Raw genomic sequence first — 15,944 nt, forward strand, 5'->3', positions numbered from 1 at the left:
GACCAGCACTGCTGCCCTTCTCCCCTGGGGGCCAGCAGAGACTCAGCTCAGCCAGGCAGAGGGCGGCCAGTGTGGCTGTGACTCGCCCAGGTAAGAAGTAGCTCTGGATCCGGGGAGGGAAGCCAGGACTCCGTCTGCCATCCGGCCCCTATGCCTGCCCATGTGGAGCTGGTGCCCGAGCGTGAGATGGCATGACTGGGGCATGGCTGGGAGCTGGGTCTCTGGTCTGGGTGGGGTGGCGCAGTCGGGGACCCAGGAGGATAGGCCCCAGGCATGGGAGAATGGTCCGTCTGAGCTTCTTGGCACCAACACCAGGGATGGCTTCTGCCATGGAGGAGCCCCCTGATTGGTAGGGGGACCACACAGGCTACTCAGATTTGCAGCCTCCAGGCCCCAGCTCTGCTTCCTGCCTCAACTGCACCTGCACTCCAGTTCCAGATTCTGTGCTGGGGTGGCTGTGGGTAATGTGGCCCTCAGGTCACTGGGCCTCTGGTCAGGGGCCCAAAGGGTAGGGTGGCTGCTGGGACACCTCAGATGCTCCATGTTCTATGAGCTTCTGCCCTTCCTAAAAATCCCCACTGATGGGGGAACTGAGGCCAAATCTGGGAGCCCGCTGAGCCTCAGGCTCCTCATCTCTGAAATGGGCTGATTCTCTAGCCCCGGCAGGTGTGTGGAGGACAGCTGGGTTCGAGTCTAAGGAGGGTCAGAGGAAGGGACTCAGCAGAAAGCCAGGGGCTTCCTCAGGCCATGCCAGGGAGTAGGGCCAGGAGACTTCAGCCTCATCATGTCCCCCTCCAGAAGGAGGCTTCTGCCCCCCGCACTTCCCCCCATGGCCCCAGGAACAGGGATGGGTTGGCTGTGTGGTCCTGGGCACATGGTACCCTCTCCTGCCTAACAGACCCCAGCAGCTACTGGGCCCTGTACAAATTCCTCCTTGATTTCCCAGAGCCCCTGGACAGTGGGAAGCGTTAGTGCTACATACAGACCAGGGTGGGGCGCGGGCAGGGTGCAGGCGGGGCCGGGCCGTCCTCAGAGTCACCACCAGGCCCCCCACAGCCAGGCCACAGCTCCATGCAAGGCCTGTGAGGCGGGTGGGGTGGGGCTGCTGGACATTCAGGCCCTGAAGTACACACTGAGGGAGAGGACTGCAGGCGGTGGTGGGTGTGGAGTGTGCCCCATGCACCGCGCGGGCCAGACGGGGCGCCCAGGTGGCGCCTATTTCATGCCGCTGCGCAGCACCTGGTTGGCCGCGATGAGCATAACGCTGATGATGAAGGCGATGGCGAAGGCGCAGATCAGGCTCTTGCGCACGCACGTCTGGCGGATCTGCTGGTTGGAGCAGGCTGTGGCCGCCCCCCCGGAGCACCAGAGAGAGAGACAGAAGGGGACAGCGAAGCGAAGGAATCAGGGGTCACCTGCACTTCTGCACACAGGGACACGAGGTGGGGGACAGGCTGGGAGGCCCCCAGGCCCCTCCCCTGCCCGAGCAGCTGGCCCGCCCGCGGGGTCCCGGGGTGGGGCACTCACTCTCCACGTCCACGGGGGACTCCTCCGCCGTGCCCAGGTGGCTCTCCTCCTCCGTCATGATGATGTTCTCAATGTCCTTCATGGACAGGTGCTCACAGAAGGTGTCGTAGAGCAGCCGCTTCAGCTCGTCCACGGTCAGCTTCTGCATGTCGCACTTGGGTAGGGGGAGACACAGTGCTCTGGCCGCCAGCACCACCATGAGCCCCACCCTGCACCCGTGGCCACACAAGCCTCCAGACTCAGGAGGGCTGGGAAGCACTCATTCTATTCCTTGAGTCCTCGACCAACACTGGCCTCCCCTGGAAGCCTATGGCCCTCTGGGAGACAAGACATCAGTGGACAGAAGCCTGAAGGTGTCACCCCCCTTTACAGTGTGGGCCCTATTACAGCCCTCCATTGTGCACACAACCCTGGGTCCCAGTCAGCCAGGATGTACCTTCCAGAAGACAGTGTCAAAGTCAGTGCCATGGAACTTCTCTGGGATCCCCGAGGTGGAGAGCTTGGGTCCCAGGAGGGTCACAAACTCCTCAAAGTCCACTTGGCCATCACCTAGAGCAGGCGCAGGTCCAGTCAGCTGGTGAGGCTGCACCTGGGCACCTTGGGCTACTGTGGGACCTCAGGCAGGGCCCCTCCCCGGAGCCTTGAGTCAGTTTTGGGGGCACCTAATGTGCCAGGCTCTGGGCTGATGCTGAAGCCACCAAGTGTGCTGAGGCCCCACCCAGCAAGGCAGCAGCTGGGCCTCGCTTGTGGGAGACACGATTCACTCCGAACCCGACACAGCTTCTCAGCACCTGCTGCTGTCCCAGAGCCAGTGTGGGGCCCAACACCCTCTCCACCACACGGACAGGAAATGAAACTCGGGATAGGGGACCACCTACACGAGCCCCCACCTGCTCTCTGGGCGGAGAGGAGGCAGGGGAGGAGGCCACAGAGGGATAAGAGGAGGGGACTGGGCATTACTGGTTCTAATGAGTTTTTCCTTAATAAAATGCCAGGTGGCAAATTCAACGAAATGATTTTTTATTTTCGGTGACGGGAACTAGGGTATCTAGTATATCCGTCCTACTTTTCTGTACTTTAAAAATTTCTTGGAATACGGGGCAAGAGGTGCGGAGTCTCCACTCCCTGGTGTGTCTGGGGCTGTCACACTCTCTGGTCTCAATTCTCCAGGCTGAGAAATGGGACCAGACCTGGCTGCAAATTGCCTTGGGTGTGAAGGTGGCTGGGAGTGGGGAGAGTGAGAGGCCCCCAGTGGGCTCAGGCTCACTGGCTCAGCCCCCCCAGGTGAGGGGTGAGGAGACTGAGGCGGGAGGGTGCTCACCATCCATGTCCAGCCGCTGGATGATAACCTCCAGCTCCACCTCGTTGGGCATGTAGCCCAGGGAGCGCATGGCTGTGCCCAGCTCCTGCTTGGAGATGAAGCCGTTGCCATCACGGTCAAAGACTTTGAAGGCCTCTCGGATCTCTGTGGGAGGAGCAGAGCAGTTTGGGACCTCACTCCTGTCCTCCAGACCCCACTTCCCAGACCCCCAGGATCCCAGAACCTGCAGCCTGAGCCCAGGATGGGGAATCCACCCCAGAGCCTGCAGGTCTGGTCAGAGACAACTGGCAGGTGGCCCAAGAGTCCCCTGTAGTCTGCTGCCCTGGGGCTCAGGGCAGGCCAAGCTGGCAGCAAAGGTGTGCCCGGGCCAAAGCAGTGATGAGACCGCCCCAGGGCTCTCAGCTCCGCGTGCCAGGCTTCCACAGCCTCTCCAGACGTGCTCATGACGACCCCGTGTGGCCAGTACCACGGATCCCACTGTGCAGGGAAGGATGCCGCCAGCCAGGATGCTGATCACCTCTGTGAGCTGGAAGGCTTCCCTGCCCACCCCCAACTCCTTCCATCCCGCTCCCCTCACCCCAACCGCACCCCGCCCCCTCCCTCAGCTCGTTAACACCCAGCGACACTGTTAACAGAGCCCACGTGAGGCAGCCGGAGCTCCGGCTAATGGGCTGACGGCCTGGTGCAGACAGCCTCCTGGAGCGTAAGGTTTGGAGGACGGATGGAGGGGCCGCAGCAGGCCCAGGCCAGCTCAGATGCGGGGGGTCATTCTTCCCCCTAGTTGTATGAAGACTGAGGCCTGAGAACCTGGGTGACTCAGGGGTGGGGAGCAAGGCACTGGGCTGGGGGCCTGGGAACAAGCAACCCAATGAGTGACCTTGGGTCAGCCTCAGTCTTACCCACAATAAAATGGGTAGTAATGGTGTGAAGATAAAGAGTCTCACCAAGGAGGTCCAGGAACTGTTGTGGGTTGAGAGGTTCTAACCTCTCCCCATTCACCTTTGTTCTATGTGTTTCTCTGCTTGCTGTCCCTTCATGGTTACTCAGCCCAAGAAGGGTCCTACAGAGCATTTCCTGTTCAATCCACCCTCACCCTCTCTGCTCCAGCTCCCGGGGGTCTCCTTGTTCAATTCACCTTTGCCTAAACTGTTCCCCTAGGTGGGGCTTCAGCAGCCAGAAGTGAGCTTGTGTGCCTGTGCATGCGTGTGTGTGCTTGTGCGTGTGCATGTGCGTGCATGGATTTGGAAGTAGAGACAGACAAGACGCCCCCACGCTGCATACCCAGAAAACGAGGCCCAGAGAGGCTAGGTGGCCAGCCCAGGGTCAGTGTGGGGTCAGGGCTGTTTCTGGTGAGGGCAAGAGTTAGGCTGGCCCAGGCCTGGCCTTAGGGGTCTGTGAACCCTTGAAACTGATGGTAGAATCCTGCAACTTGGGGTCATTCCCTGATTCTGCTGGACCCACTACAGCCCAGAGAGGGTGGCCATGTGTCTCAAGCCACACAGCAAGGTCGCTTGGGCTGGAACCCCAAACTTCATCAAGCTCTTCCTACCTAGTGTCTGTACCTAAGGCCTAGAGCTTCCACCAGTTGACACACGTGCTAAGACAGGGACAGTGGGCCACACTTGAGTTGCCTAGGCCCCCAGGCCCTCTGACTCTGGACTGCCCCCTACCCATCCAAGACAGGGCTTGAGAACCTGGTCTCCTAACCAGTGGCCCCATGGCCAGGAGAGCAGCTGGGAAGGGAGAGCTGGGCCAGGCTCAGGGGCCTCTGTGAACCCCAGCCTCTGGGAACTCCAGGCCAACTCCCGTCTAAGTTTTCCAGGGCTACTGAGGAGACAGTGAGCACCCCATCTCCAGACATGTATGAGCAGAGGCCCAGCAGTTACAGAGGCTGCTGAGGGGATTCCAATCACCTGGGAGTCTCTGAGCAGAGATGCAGGCACTGACCATGCAACCAGGCACACTCCTGCCCACCCCTCCACAACATACTTAGGTCTCTGGCTGGCACCATTGTCCTCCTGACCCAGCCACAGGCTCTGCCCACCTCAGGTGTCCTGAACTCCAGCCCAAGAGGCTCTTTCAGTCCTGATGGGCACCAGGGCTGCTCCACCTCCAGGCCTTTACACATGAGGCTCCTTTGGCCTGGAATGCTTTCCCCCCACCATAGTGACCTCTGATGGACCCCTGGTTCCCAGCATGGGTGGCATCACATCCCTGGTGCCCTCCTGCCCCTGCCAGACAACTGTGGCCCTCCTCTGGGCTCTCTTAGACCCCACTCTTCCCCAAGGATTCCTTCCTAACCACGCTGGATTGTGAACTATGAGTCCATGGGAGCAGGGACCAGGTGGGTCTTGTTTACCACTGTGTCTCCGTGACCTGGAACAGTATCTGTTCTTCAGGTATAACCATTTGCTAATAAATGGTTAAGTGAATGAATGGCTGATGCAGGGAACCCACCTATCTGGAGCACAGACAAAGGAGTGAGCAGAAGTTCACGTTCCACTTGATGGGGGGCCATCACTCAGAGCCCACTTACTCTTAGTTTATAAATGATCCTAGCAAGGGCAAGCATTCACTTTTACTCCCCAAGCAGGCAAGAAGCAGAAGGGAGGCTGAGGATGCTTCTTGTTCCCTTGTGCAGCCCCTAAGGACCCCCCCTCCTCCCCCTGGGCCGCCACAGGTGAAGGGGATGAAGCCGAGGTCAGGGGTGGGGGAACTGTTCTCAGACCCCTCATGTCACGGCCTGGTTTGGGAAGTGGGAACCCAGGGCGGCACCCTACCTTTCTGGGTCCTCAGGGTGAGATGGCAAAATTCTGGACCCACAGTGTGGCTGTAATGGGTGCTGGCTCTCTCTCCTGCAAGGAGTTGGGGTCCAAGCTGTCCCTCCCACCCTGGCAGGGACCAGGTGTGGCTTGCAGAGCCCAGGGATGCTTCAGTTGGAACCCCTGACCTCCTTCTGGAAGTCCCGAGAAAACGCACTGGGCTCGATAGGAGACAGTTCCAAGGCAGGTGAATCTTGGGGAATGTGGGCAGGCAACAGGCCCAGAGGCGACACTTTCTCAGGCAGGACTAACCTCCCAAGACCACTAGACTGATCCGAAGACTGCCACTTCCTCATCCAAGATCCCTTCAGCCCCTCCTCCCTGGCGCGTCCAGCTCACACCTTAGTCTTGCTCTGTATTTTCACCTTTGCCAAGAGCAGTGCCCCAGCACCTGCTGACCCTTGAGGCCAAGTTCAGGGATCACCTTCTCTGCCAGAGAATCAGCTCCAAGTCACACAGACTCAGGGTCAAATCCCAGCTCTCCTACATCCCTGCTGGGTGGCCCTGAGCAGGTGTTTGCTCACCTGTACAATGGGGCTGCGGAAAAGACTAAATAAGAAAATCAGGTGTGTAAGGGCTTGGCCGGGCTGGGCCTGGCTCAGAACAGGATGCTACAAATTAGAACCCCCCAGACGTTCAGGCAGAGCCGGAAGGAGAGAGAGGACTAGGTGAGTTTGGGACTCCAGGTCCACCTTCCCTGGTGCCTGCGTGGCTGCGGGCCTGTGTTTGGAATCTGGCTCTGGCATGTGTCAGCCAAGTGTCCTGGGCGAGGCACTCCCCTCTCTGAATCTCAAGAGCCTCATCTGTGAGATGGGAACATGACTCCTGCCCGGGTGACTCTGCTGGGGGCTCCCCAAGTGGGGTGAGGGTTGTGACTTCCCTGCTGCTGCCATGGGCACACCCCAGCTGGGTGCGCTTCCCCAGAAGCCTTGCTGTTTCCGCCCCGTGAGGCTGGGGCAGCCTGCTGGGCTCCATCTTGGCATGCGGATGCCTGGTCCGGGAAGGGCTGGCAGGGCCTCTGGGTTTCCAGGCTGACACTGTCTCCTACCTGCCGCCTCCAGCCTGAAACCCCAGTCCCCTCCCTGGCCCGGGCATGTGGAGCTGCATCAGGGCCAGAGTCCCCAGCAGGCCCCCAGGAATGCCAGGTCTCAGGGAGCAGGAGTCCAGAGAGGGGGCACACGGGCTGAAGGTCACTTTGAGGGGGGCAGTGTCTGTCCTCTGCGGCGACTGCCACTGCCACTGGCCCCGAGCGCCACCACTCTGGCCTCCCTGAGTTCCTGGCCTGCACAGAGGAAGCTGATGGGCTTGCAGGGAAGAGGGGCAGGAAAAGGGACTCCCCTGCCCCCTGTATCCTGAATGCCCCCAGTTGCCTACTGTCAATGCAGACTCCACCATTTGACGGAACAGGCAAATGCAAAGCCCAGAACCCTGCCCTGGTGGCTGCCTGTCGGTCTGTCTTCCTCCTCCTCTCTCTAACAGGGCTGGGCTAGAGCCTGCAGCTGCCCAGTTCCCATCCTTAGGTGCTCAAGTCCACAGATGCCCCCAGCCTCAGTGCTCCCACAGGCCCTGGGGGGTCTCTGCTCTTTGTGTATATCAGGGAGAATCTGGGAGATCCTGTATCTCTGCCTCAAGGGGACAGGTGGCCCCAGGCCAGCTCTGCCCAGCCATGTCTACCCTGCCAACTGCCATCCACGGGTCCCCAGGTGCCTCTACTTGCCCTTCAAGGCCCCCTTTCCACCCAGCCCCTCCCCCAGCCTGCCTTTCCGGTCTGGCCTCCTGCAGGCATAACCTGTGTTCCTTCCTCATGGGCCATCTCCAATCCTACAGACACCCCCCCAGCCCCGTCATGGCCTCCTTACTGCCCTCCCTGGGACCCTGGGCCCCAACTCACACCAAGCCCTGTGCTGAGAACTTCCACCTCATCTTCTGTCACCAGCAGTGCTGGGGAGGGGCAATGCCAACCTCCTTACAGATGGAGAAACAGAAGCAAGAGAGGCAAGTGATTGGCCAAGGTCACTCCATAAGTCGAGGGTGCAGAGACTCAAGCCCACCATTGCTTGGCTAGGAAGCTCTCACCTTAACCCGGCACTGTCCCCTCCCTTCCTAGTTCTCCCCGTTGGACTAACTGCCCCTGGATTTCTGCAGCCAGGCACGTACTGTCTGCAGCACTTCACCCCAAGCTGCTGGGCTCCCTCTCCTCGGCACCCATTACTCTCCCACCGATGGGTGTCCTTCCAGCCAAGCGCCTGGGTCTTACCCATACTACCCTGGGGCAGGAGCACTAATGGGACACTGGGGAGGTGGAGGGGGCAGAAGGGGGATCTGTGCCACGGATGGTCACACTTCCCACGGAGTCTTGGCATTCAAGGACCACTGGGGCCTACAGAGACTTGGTCTCCTAGAAGGAGGGCTTCCAGAGTGCCTGCAGCCAAGAAGGGGGTTGATCATGGAGGACTTCCTGTCCCCATCTGTAGCTGCCTGAGGGCCAGGAGATGGGCTGGGGCTATCAGGCATCTGCCTGCCCCAGGGAGGGCCCTGCCCTTCAGATGCTTCCTGTGCCAGACCCCTTTGCTCTGCACCGCCCAGGAGAAGCGGACGGGAGAAGAGCAGAGAGTGCGTTTGGCGTGGCTGGTGACTAACGTTCCTGGGCTTCTGCCAGCATGTCTGCCGTGCATGCGGCCTCCTTGCCCCTGCACTGCCTGCCCTGTGCCCTGCTCACACCTGCATCCCAGCCTCTCCTCAGTGTCTCCCCTTCTTTGGGGTCTGCCCTCCAGGGCTGGGAGATTAGGAGAGGAGGGACCCAGTGAGGCCCGTAGCAGGGCTGCCAGGGTCATGGTGAGGTGCTGGAAGCAAGAGGAAGGCATGAGGAGGAAGCTGCCTGGGGTGTGTGCGGTGGGGACAAGGTTTACCCCTGCCCAAGCGGCCAGGAAGAAGGGATGGATGAGGGCCCGTGGAGAGGGAAACGGGTAAGAGGTCTGGGCTGGCCCCGGGCAGGAGAAGACAATGTTAGGGAAAAGACAGCCTGTGCCCCATCCCCTGCTCTCTTGGCCTTCATCATACTCCCTCCTCTTCCCAGGCCCTGAACAAGGTTCTGGTTCCTGGGCCTCGGCCTAGACAGGGCAGGGAATTGGGCTTTGGAGTTCAAGGCCAGAGCCTCAGCAGCGGCACCCATCCATCTGTCCTGCCCACATCAGACACCAGACCCCATTTCCATGGCTCTCCCAACCTCTGGGGGCTTTCAAGAGGACGTGGTGAGAAGCAGGTGGCTCACAGCCTGTGGTGCAGTGCCTGCGGGGGGCGGGGGTATCTGCCTTCCCCTTCTTGATCTTCTCCCTGACCCAGTCTAACTCCCCCAAGATCTGTTCCCTCCAGGGCTTAGGGATGAGAATGGACCTCTCTCCGTGGCTTCTCTCATGCTCCCACCACCATCTCTGACTGTGCTGGTGTCTCGGCTGCACCCCCAAAGGCCCTGTTGAGCCCCAGATCTCAGAGACCCCTGGAACTAAGATACCTGAAGAGAGGCCCAGTCTCTGGGTGATCACGGCCCCTCCCCCAAAGGCTGACAAGCAGATCCCAAGGGGCCAAGACTCCCATCAGCCCAGAGCCCCTCACTCCACTCCATACAGCCCCCTGGGAGGTCTAGGGGGAGGGGAAACCTGAGCTCCTGCCCCCAGCCCAGTAGGGGAAGAGCTCACAGGCCCCAGGGTCTCACTGTCCCTCAGAATCCTCTGTCCAGGGACCCCAGCCCCTGCCATCTGCTCTGATCTCACCTAGCCTGCTGCCTAAGGTCCCCATTCCTGTCCAGAGGCGGAGGGACTCCAGGAGGACAGATTTAGGTCCTGGCCTTTCTGCTTTTCCCTTCTAGGCTTGGTTATCGCGACCATGCAGCCCAATCTGGCCACTTGTTGTCGCCACCACCTCCCGGGCCGCCTTCCCAGCACTTCGGGCTGGGGGTCCCCGCAGGGCTGTGAAGATGGGGCTAAGGCCACAAAAGGGGCTGGGGGCAGCCGGCAAGAGCAGGACAGTCGCCCTCTCCCCTTCTCTCGCTGCCCGAGCAGATTGGATTTTAAAAGCGACACGAGCGGAATGTCAATGCGAGCGCAGAGCCGCGGGCGGGCGCCGCGGAGGGGATCAGGATGCGGGTGCCCCGGCCGGGCCAGCGCAGGGGGCACAGCTCGGACCCCCAACCCAACCCGCCGCGTTGCCGCACCGTCACCGCGGACTGCGCGGCCCCGTGACCCCGCTGCGGGGCCCGGCAAGTTTCCGCAGCGCGAGGGACCACGCGGGCAGGGGCCGGGCCGCCCCTCCGCGTTGGCGACCCCCACCGCGGCGCCCACGGGTGAGAACTGGTCCTGCCCCCCCGCGCAGCTGCTCTCTGGAGCGCCCACCTGGCAAGGCGGCACCTGCAGACAGCCCCCTCCGCCCCCTACGCCCCTAGTCCGCGCTTCACCTGGGCGCACAGGTAGGAGGGCCGGCGGGCCGGGGTCCCGGCGGGGCACTCACCCTCCAGCTCGTCCTCAGGGATGTCCACGGGGCGCTGCTCCGACAGCAGGTTGGGCACGGTGTAGATGCCCCGGTACATCAACGCCGCCGTTACCGGGTGGAACGGCATCTTGGAGGCTCCGCGCCCGCCCGCCCGCCGCAAACTTTGAGGTCGGGGCTCATGGGCCGGCGGCGGCCCCGGGGGCGGCTGGAGCGGGCGGGGCGCGCGGCTGCGGAGGGCGGCCCAGCGGCGGCAGCGGCGGCGAGGCAGGGGGCGCCCCTCCAGGGGCCTAGCGCCCCCAGGCCCCGGGCCGCCGGTCCATGCCGCCCCCTCCCTCGTCGGGCTGCCGGCCCGGGCCCCGCAGGGGCGGCGGGGGCGGCGCCGCTCCGGCCTCTCCGCTCGGGCCGCTGCGCGCTGCGCTCGCCGCGCCGGCTCCTCGGTGCCCCGCGCGCTCCGAGCTGCGCGCTGCTCGCCGCCTGCTTGTCCGCTCGCCGGCGCGGCCGCCCGGCCCGCCGCTCCGGCTCTCGCTGCCTCCCCTGCTCGTTCGCTGGCTCGCTCGCTCTGTGCCGCGCTGGCTGCGCTCCACGCCTCCCCCGCCCGCCCGCCCCCTCCGCGCTCCCCCCACCCCCGCCCGCCCTTTCCCGCCGCCGGCCCCGGCGCCTAGCCCGCCGGGGGTTTCTTCTCCCCTTCGCCCCGGGCTCCCCTTTTTCCCTACGGAGAATCACTTGCGGCTCCCTCTCCACACACACACACCAAGTCCGCAGCCAGCAGGACTAAGGGGGGGGGGGGCTGGGGGGACCCTTCCTTCCAGCCCCTTGGCCGGCCCCCACTTGCCAAGACAGAGAGCAGGGAACTGAGGACCAGAGACAGCGAGCACAGGTCGATCCCAGACGCCTGTGTCCCCGAAGAGAATCACACAGTGTTGGTGCCTGCAGAGGCTCCAAAGTGGGGAAACTGAGGCTGAGAGAGAAGGGCGTTGACCAAGGTCACGGGACAGGGCTGGCAGGCAGGAGCGGGGGACAGGTCTGGAGCAGGCTCCTTTACCCTCTGGCTGAGACCTCCCACCTGACCTTGCCCCCAGTGGTGGAATCCCAGTCCTGGCTCCTTCCCGAGCCCTCACCACTGGGCCTGCAAAGAGGGAGCCAGGGTCTGTCTCCTGGCTCCTCAAGCAGTGAGGGACAGAGAGGTGGCTGGGTGCCTGCAGGCCCTGGTGTGAGTGTCAGTTCACATGGCTCCAGGTTAGACCTAATGCTTTATGCAGGGTTCTCCGAGGCCACAGGGCATGTGTACTTGTGGGGTGAGGGGGCTGGTGTTCGTGGGAGCAGCATGTGTGTGCATGTATCTGTTATCCTCAAGGGTGTGTACATATGTTTTCGAGTCCACGTGCAGACAGATTTGTATTGGGAGTGTGAGTGGACACCTGTGTGTGCTAAGGTTGTGAGCTGGCAGAGGAGGGGAGGGCAGGAGCCTGTGCACAGCTGGGGGCAGTGTGCAGGCCCTTGAGCTGGGAGTGGTTTGGGCATATGTGCTCAGATGTGCATGCATATTTATAGAGGAAGGGATGGCCCTCTGGCCTCGCCATGGACCCAGCTTCAGACCCAGCCCCTGGAGGCCCCATGGAAACCCCCTCCCTGCTCTCTTTGGTCCAATCAGCCCACAGCCCCAGCGGGAAAGCTGATTGCCACAGCCCTGCCCCGCCCTGCCCTTCCTAGGCTGATTACATTTTTCTGCTTGTTTCTGCTTTTGCTGCTGATTAATCATAGCCCTATCTCAGGGCCTGGGGAGAGGGGGCCCAGGGAGAGATGCGAGCCCTGGCTGAGCTGGGCTGGGCCAGGCCCAGGCCCCAGCACTTCTTGGGCACAGCTCTGGAGGAGGGTCCCAGCAGCATCAAACAATCTGCAGAGGAGCCAGGGAAGACCCCAGCTGTTTGTCTTTCTGTCTCTCCAACCTTTTTGGGCCATGTCCATAAGGACCAGGGGCTGGGGTTGTGTGAGGCGTCAGAAAAGCCCCACCTGAAGCCTCTCTCATCCACCTGTCCTGAGAATGTCATTCCAGCCTTGTAGCTGAGTGCTTTGAGCTCCCTCCAGTCCTTTGGTGGAACAGAGGAGTGGGGAAGAAAGAACCCAGAACTCACAGCCAGGCAGCCTCCTTTGTCTGCCACCTCCTCACTGCCCTGGGACCTTAGTCACCTCCTTTAACCCCCTGGGGCCTCAGTTTCCCCTATGAAATGAGGGAGGCAGTGCTATGTCCCAGGCAGTGGTGACGAAGAAGTGATAGAACATATGAGCGGTCCCTAGCAGGACCTCCCTGTATCTCTTGGGAGTTTCCTATTAGCATGAACCCCCCCCCCCCGGGGAATAGGAATTAATAATAATTAAGCTGCAATGTATTGATGGAGAGCATGAGTGGCAGCAGCTCACTCCTTTGGTGTTTACTGAGTGGCCAGGCCAAGCCAGCCCAGGCCAGCCAGTTCTCCAGCAGCACCCCCTCACTGAGGGAGGGTGGGCTGGAGCCTGCTGAGGGGCTGGTGGGAAATTGAGCTCCTGCTAATTTCCTGAGAGGTCGCCACACAGTATGTTGGTGCTTGCCTGACTAATCTCCCACTGAATCCCCTGTGGCTTCCGGCCCTGCTGCCCAGGCCGCAAATCTTCAAAGGACAAGTAGAAGCAGTGGCTGAGTAAATCAAGCAAAAACCAAATGAGTGGGCCTGCCGAGCACTACCTGCAGGTCTGTGTGGAGGGAGGGCATGGGTGTCCATTGGAGACATGGGCCTCTCTCCAGGCGTCAGCCTTGGTCTCTGACCATCTTATGACCAGGATGTTCCCTAGGGCAGGCTCCCACCAGGCCAAAGAGACAGGACTTACCAGGGATTATAGCCCCAAGGTCATGGTGCACCGCATTGCCTGGGCCATCCCTGACCGAAGGCCAGTCCCTGTCCTCACCCCTGGTGCAAAGCCACAGCCCATGGAGCTGGCTGTGGGTCCAGGGAGCTTCCACTTGCCACCAGTTACACCTGCTCCCCCTTCTCTGGGCTATACCTGGGTTGTGCATGTGACCTGCATGGAGTCCCCTAAAATCTGAAGGCAGTTTGGTCTTGCCCCCATTCATGGTTGAGGGCACCCTATTCCAGGAGCCGAAGGGACCAGGTTGGGTCATGCAGCCATTATGAGGCAAGACTGGGGTTCATTCTCAACGCAGGAGCTGGGTAGGGACAGGGCAGGGATCCAGGGGCCAGGCTGATCTCCCCCACCCTTCCAGGCTCAGAGGAAGACTGCCTCCTCTGGGAACCATTGTCAACCTCCTTGGCCCTCCACTGGGTGCCAGCTACTTTGAGCAAGCTAGGCTGGCAGTCAGAGGATGAAGGAGAGCTGCTTGTACCTGGGGCTCACAGAGCAAGTACCAGAGTACTGGGCAGCATGGCCGAGGCTGATGCTCACTGCCTGCTGAAGGGCAGGTGGGAGGTAGGGGGAAGTTTTTACAGAGGACTTGAAAAATCTTGACCTGGGGTAGGGGAGGCAGTGCCAAGAGCAGTAAGAGCTCTGCATGGAGAACCCAGAGCTGGACATGTGCCTTTGGGTATCTCTGAGCCTCGGCTTACTCACCTGTGAAATAGGAACACATCCAGCCCCCGAGTGAATGCTTAGATCCTGCATGTGAAGTGCTCAGTGCACAGAACATGGGGCTCTTTACTACGAGTCAAGGGAACTCCAGGAGGAGGAGCCAGGGTGGGCAAAAGCTCACAGACATGAGAAGAACACACTCAGCTCTGGAGCGCAGAGTCCAAGTCTGCATCCCCCATGTCCCAGTGGCTGGCACAGGGCTGGGCTGGGCTTGGGGAGGTGGTAGGGGCTGGATGAACATCTGCTGAATGAATGAAGAAGGAAAGAATAAATGAATGAACGAACTATTGCACACCAGCTCACCCGCCCTTCGGCATTGCAGCCCCGTCCTCTCCTCTGCACGTCACGGGGGAGCAGATGGCATGATCACAGGGTGTGAATTATGTCTGTCGCTCCCCCATCTGGGGAAGGTGCTGCTGCCATCACACTGCACTCGCTGGGGTGCCACCAGAGACTTGTGGGCCCTCCCGAGGAGCCTCCACAGATTTCCTCCACTAGTCCTTGGCTCAGTGTGCTGGGGACCCCAGGAGAGGTGACCCACTTGTGACTGGGAGAATCCACCAAGTGTCAGGGAGGAGAGAGGAGAGAAGTGGGGACTACATTGTCCAGAGGCTGGGTGCTTCCTCCCCGGAGCCTCAAATCCAGCGTGCTACCCACCCTCCCTGGCCAGAGACGCTCTTCCAAGGCCAGAATCCTGTTGCCACCCACATTCAGCACCAGGGAGAGCTCCCGGCAGAGCCCAGGGCCCAGCTGCGCAGGGTGAAGTTGTGGAGGGACCCGGGACCCGAGAGGGTCTGACAAGGCAGTAAATGAACCCGTTGTCCAGAGGATATCAAAGTTGAGAGAGGGCAAGTGCCAAGCTCAGGGTCTTGCTGGAACACAGCTGACCGCAGCCCTGCCCAAATTGAGGGCCTGCGGGGGGAAGGTGGAAAGGTGCTGGTGGGGGAGGGGCAAGTCTAGGGAAGGCAGAGGCTCTGGCCTCTGCTCCTTGGCTAGGGAACAATATTGTTCCAAGAACCCTCTGGGGACACTGTCTGGAGGTGAATAAAATATTCATTGTCCGGGCAAACTCACACAGTCACTTGATGAATAATGGAATTTATAGACCTTCAGAGGCAGACCCAGCTAGGAGCGGGTGCAGGCTGGAACCCAGAGGCTCCTGCCTGCTCTGATCCCACCCTGCCCTGGACACCCTCTCTGAGCTCTCAAATGTCCAGCTCCCCCAAGTGACAGGAGCAGACAGGACAGAGAAGGAGGCAGATTCCATGAGAGGAAACAGGGCGTAGGGGACAGGTCCCTGAATTTGTTACTCCTTGAGAAGTAACTTGGTGATGGAAAAAGACACTGGACTCAGAGTCCAGTGTGGCTGGGATGAAACCCTACTGTTGTTAACAGTTCTATGCCCTGGGTGTGACACCAGTCCTGCCTCAGTTTCCTCCTCTGTAAAATGGGGTTGATGCTGCCACTACCCAACCCGGGTTGCTGGGATCTGATGAGATGTCAAAGGTGACAGGGCCTGGTGCCTCTGTCCTTGGCACAGACAGTGCTGGGACGTCTTGCTGAGAGGCTGGACCTTTAGAGACTCCCTCTCTGGCCCTCACACTCCCCTGAGCCCAGGAGTGGTCTAGAAGGCAAAGGGAGGCATGGTCAAAGAAGCAGAGGAGCTTCTAGTCTTCTGGGCAGGCTCTGATGTCAGTAAGTGCGAAAACCTGGCCTGGGAGAGACAGACACAGGTACTCACCTCAGCTCCTCCTCCCCTCCCCAGAGGGTCTGGTCCCACCAGGCTTGGCTGGGGCCTGGGTGAGGGCATTTAAAAAAGAATTCCCCAGAGCTTCCAAGGGTTTGAACCACTGCTCCAGGGAAGAAGGCCCTGTGGGGGAAACTGAGTCTAGCAGGGGTGAGAGGAACTTGGTGCTAGCCCACCCAGGAAATGACAGAGACCCCCACCCCGGTCTCCTTTGGGCCTTGGTCTCCCTCTTTGGGCAGGCTGCTGGCTGGCCGGCGGACCGGGGCCCAGCCCCTGCTCCAGGCCCGCTTCCTGAGTGACAGCTGTGGCAGCTGGCAGGAGACAGGCACGAGGCAGCTTCTAATTGCTCTGGGCTCCCAGATCCCTGCCTCAGTCTGTTGCCTCTGATGAGACACTCGACCAATCTGCCCCAGGCGGCCGCTCC

General features: G+C 61.0%; 1 protein-coding gene across 1 annotated transcript; it reads right to left on the reverse strand.

Moving 5' to 3' along the window:
* Positions 1-27: 27 nt before the first annotated feature.
* Positions 28-10,294, reverse strand: CABP7 (calcium binding protein 7). Its single transcript, XM_031443028.2, has 5 exons — positions 10,174-10,294; positions 2,849-2,992; positions 1,964-2,076; positions 1,528-1,681; positions 28-1,343 (listed from the first exon to the last, which is right to left on the reverse strand). The coding sequence occupies exons 1-5, from the start codon at positions 10,280-10,282 to the stop codon at positions 1,216-1,218; spliced, it is 648 nt and encodes a 215-aa protein (XP_031298888.1). The 5' UTR covers positions 10,283-10,294; the 3' UTR covers positions 28-1,215.
* Between the last annotated feature and the right edge of the window lie 5,650 nt (positions 10,295-15,944).

The sequence above is a fragment of the Camelus dromedarius genome, chromosome 31, assembly GCF_036321535.1.
Source record: "Camelus dromedarius isolate mCamDro1 chromosome 31, mCamDro1.pat, whole genome shotgun sequence".
Lineage (NCBI taxonomy): Eukaryota > Metazoa > Chordata > Mammalia > Artiodactyla > Camelidae > Camelus > Camelus dromedarius.

Coding starts and splice junctions, on each gene's coding strand:
- CABP7 (XM_031443028.2), bottom strand. CDS start 10,282: ATGCCGTTCCACCCGGTAACGGCGGCGTTGATGTACCGGGGCATCTAC. Junction 2,993..10,173: donor CCCTGAGGACGAGCTGGAGG/GTGAGTGCCCCG, acceptor CTCCTCCCACAG/AGATCCGAGAGGCCTTCAAA. Junction 1,344..1,527: donor GTCCCCCGTGGACGTGGAGA/GTGAGTGCCCCA, acceptor GGGCGGCCACAG/CCTGCTCCAACCAGCAGATC.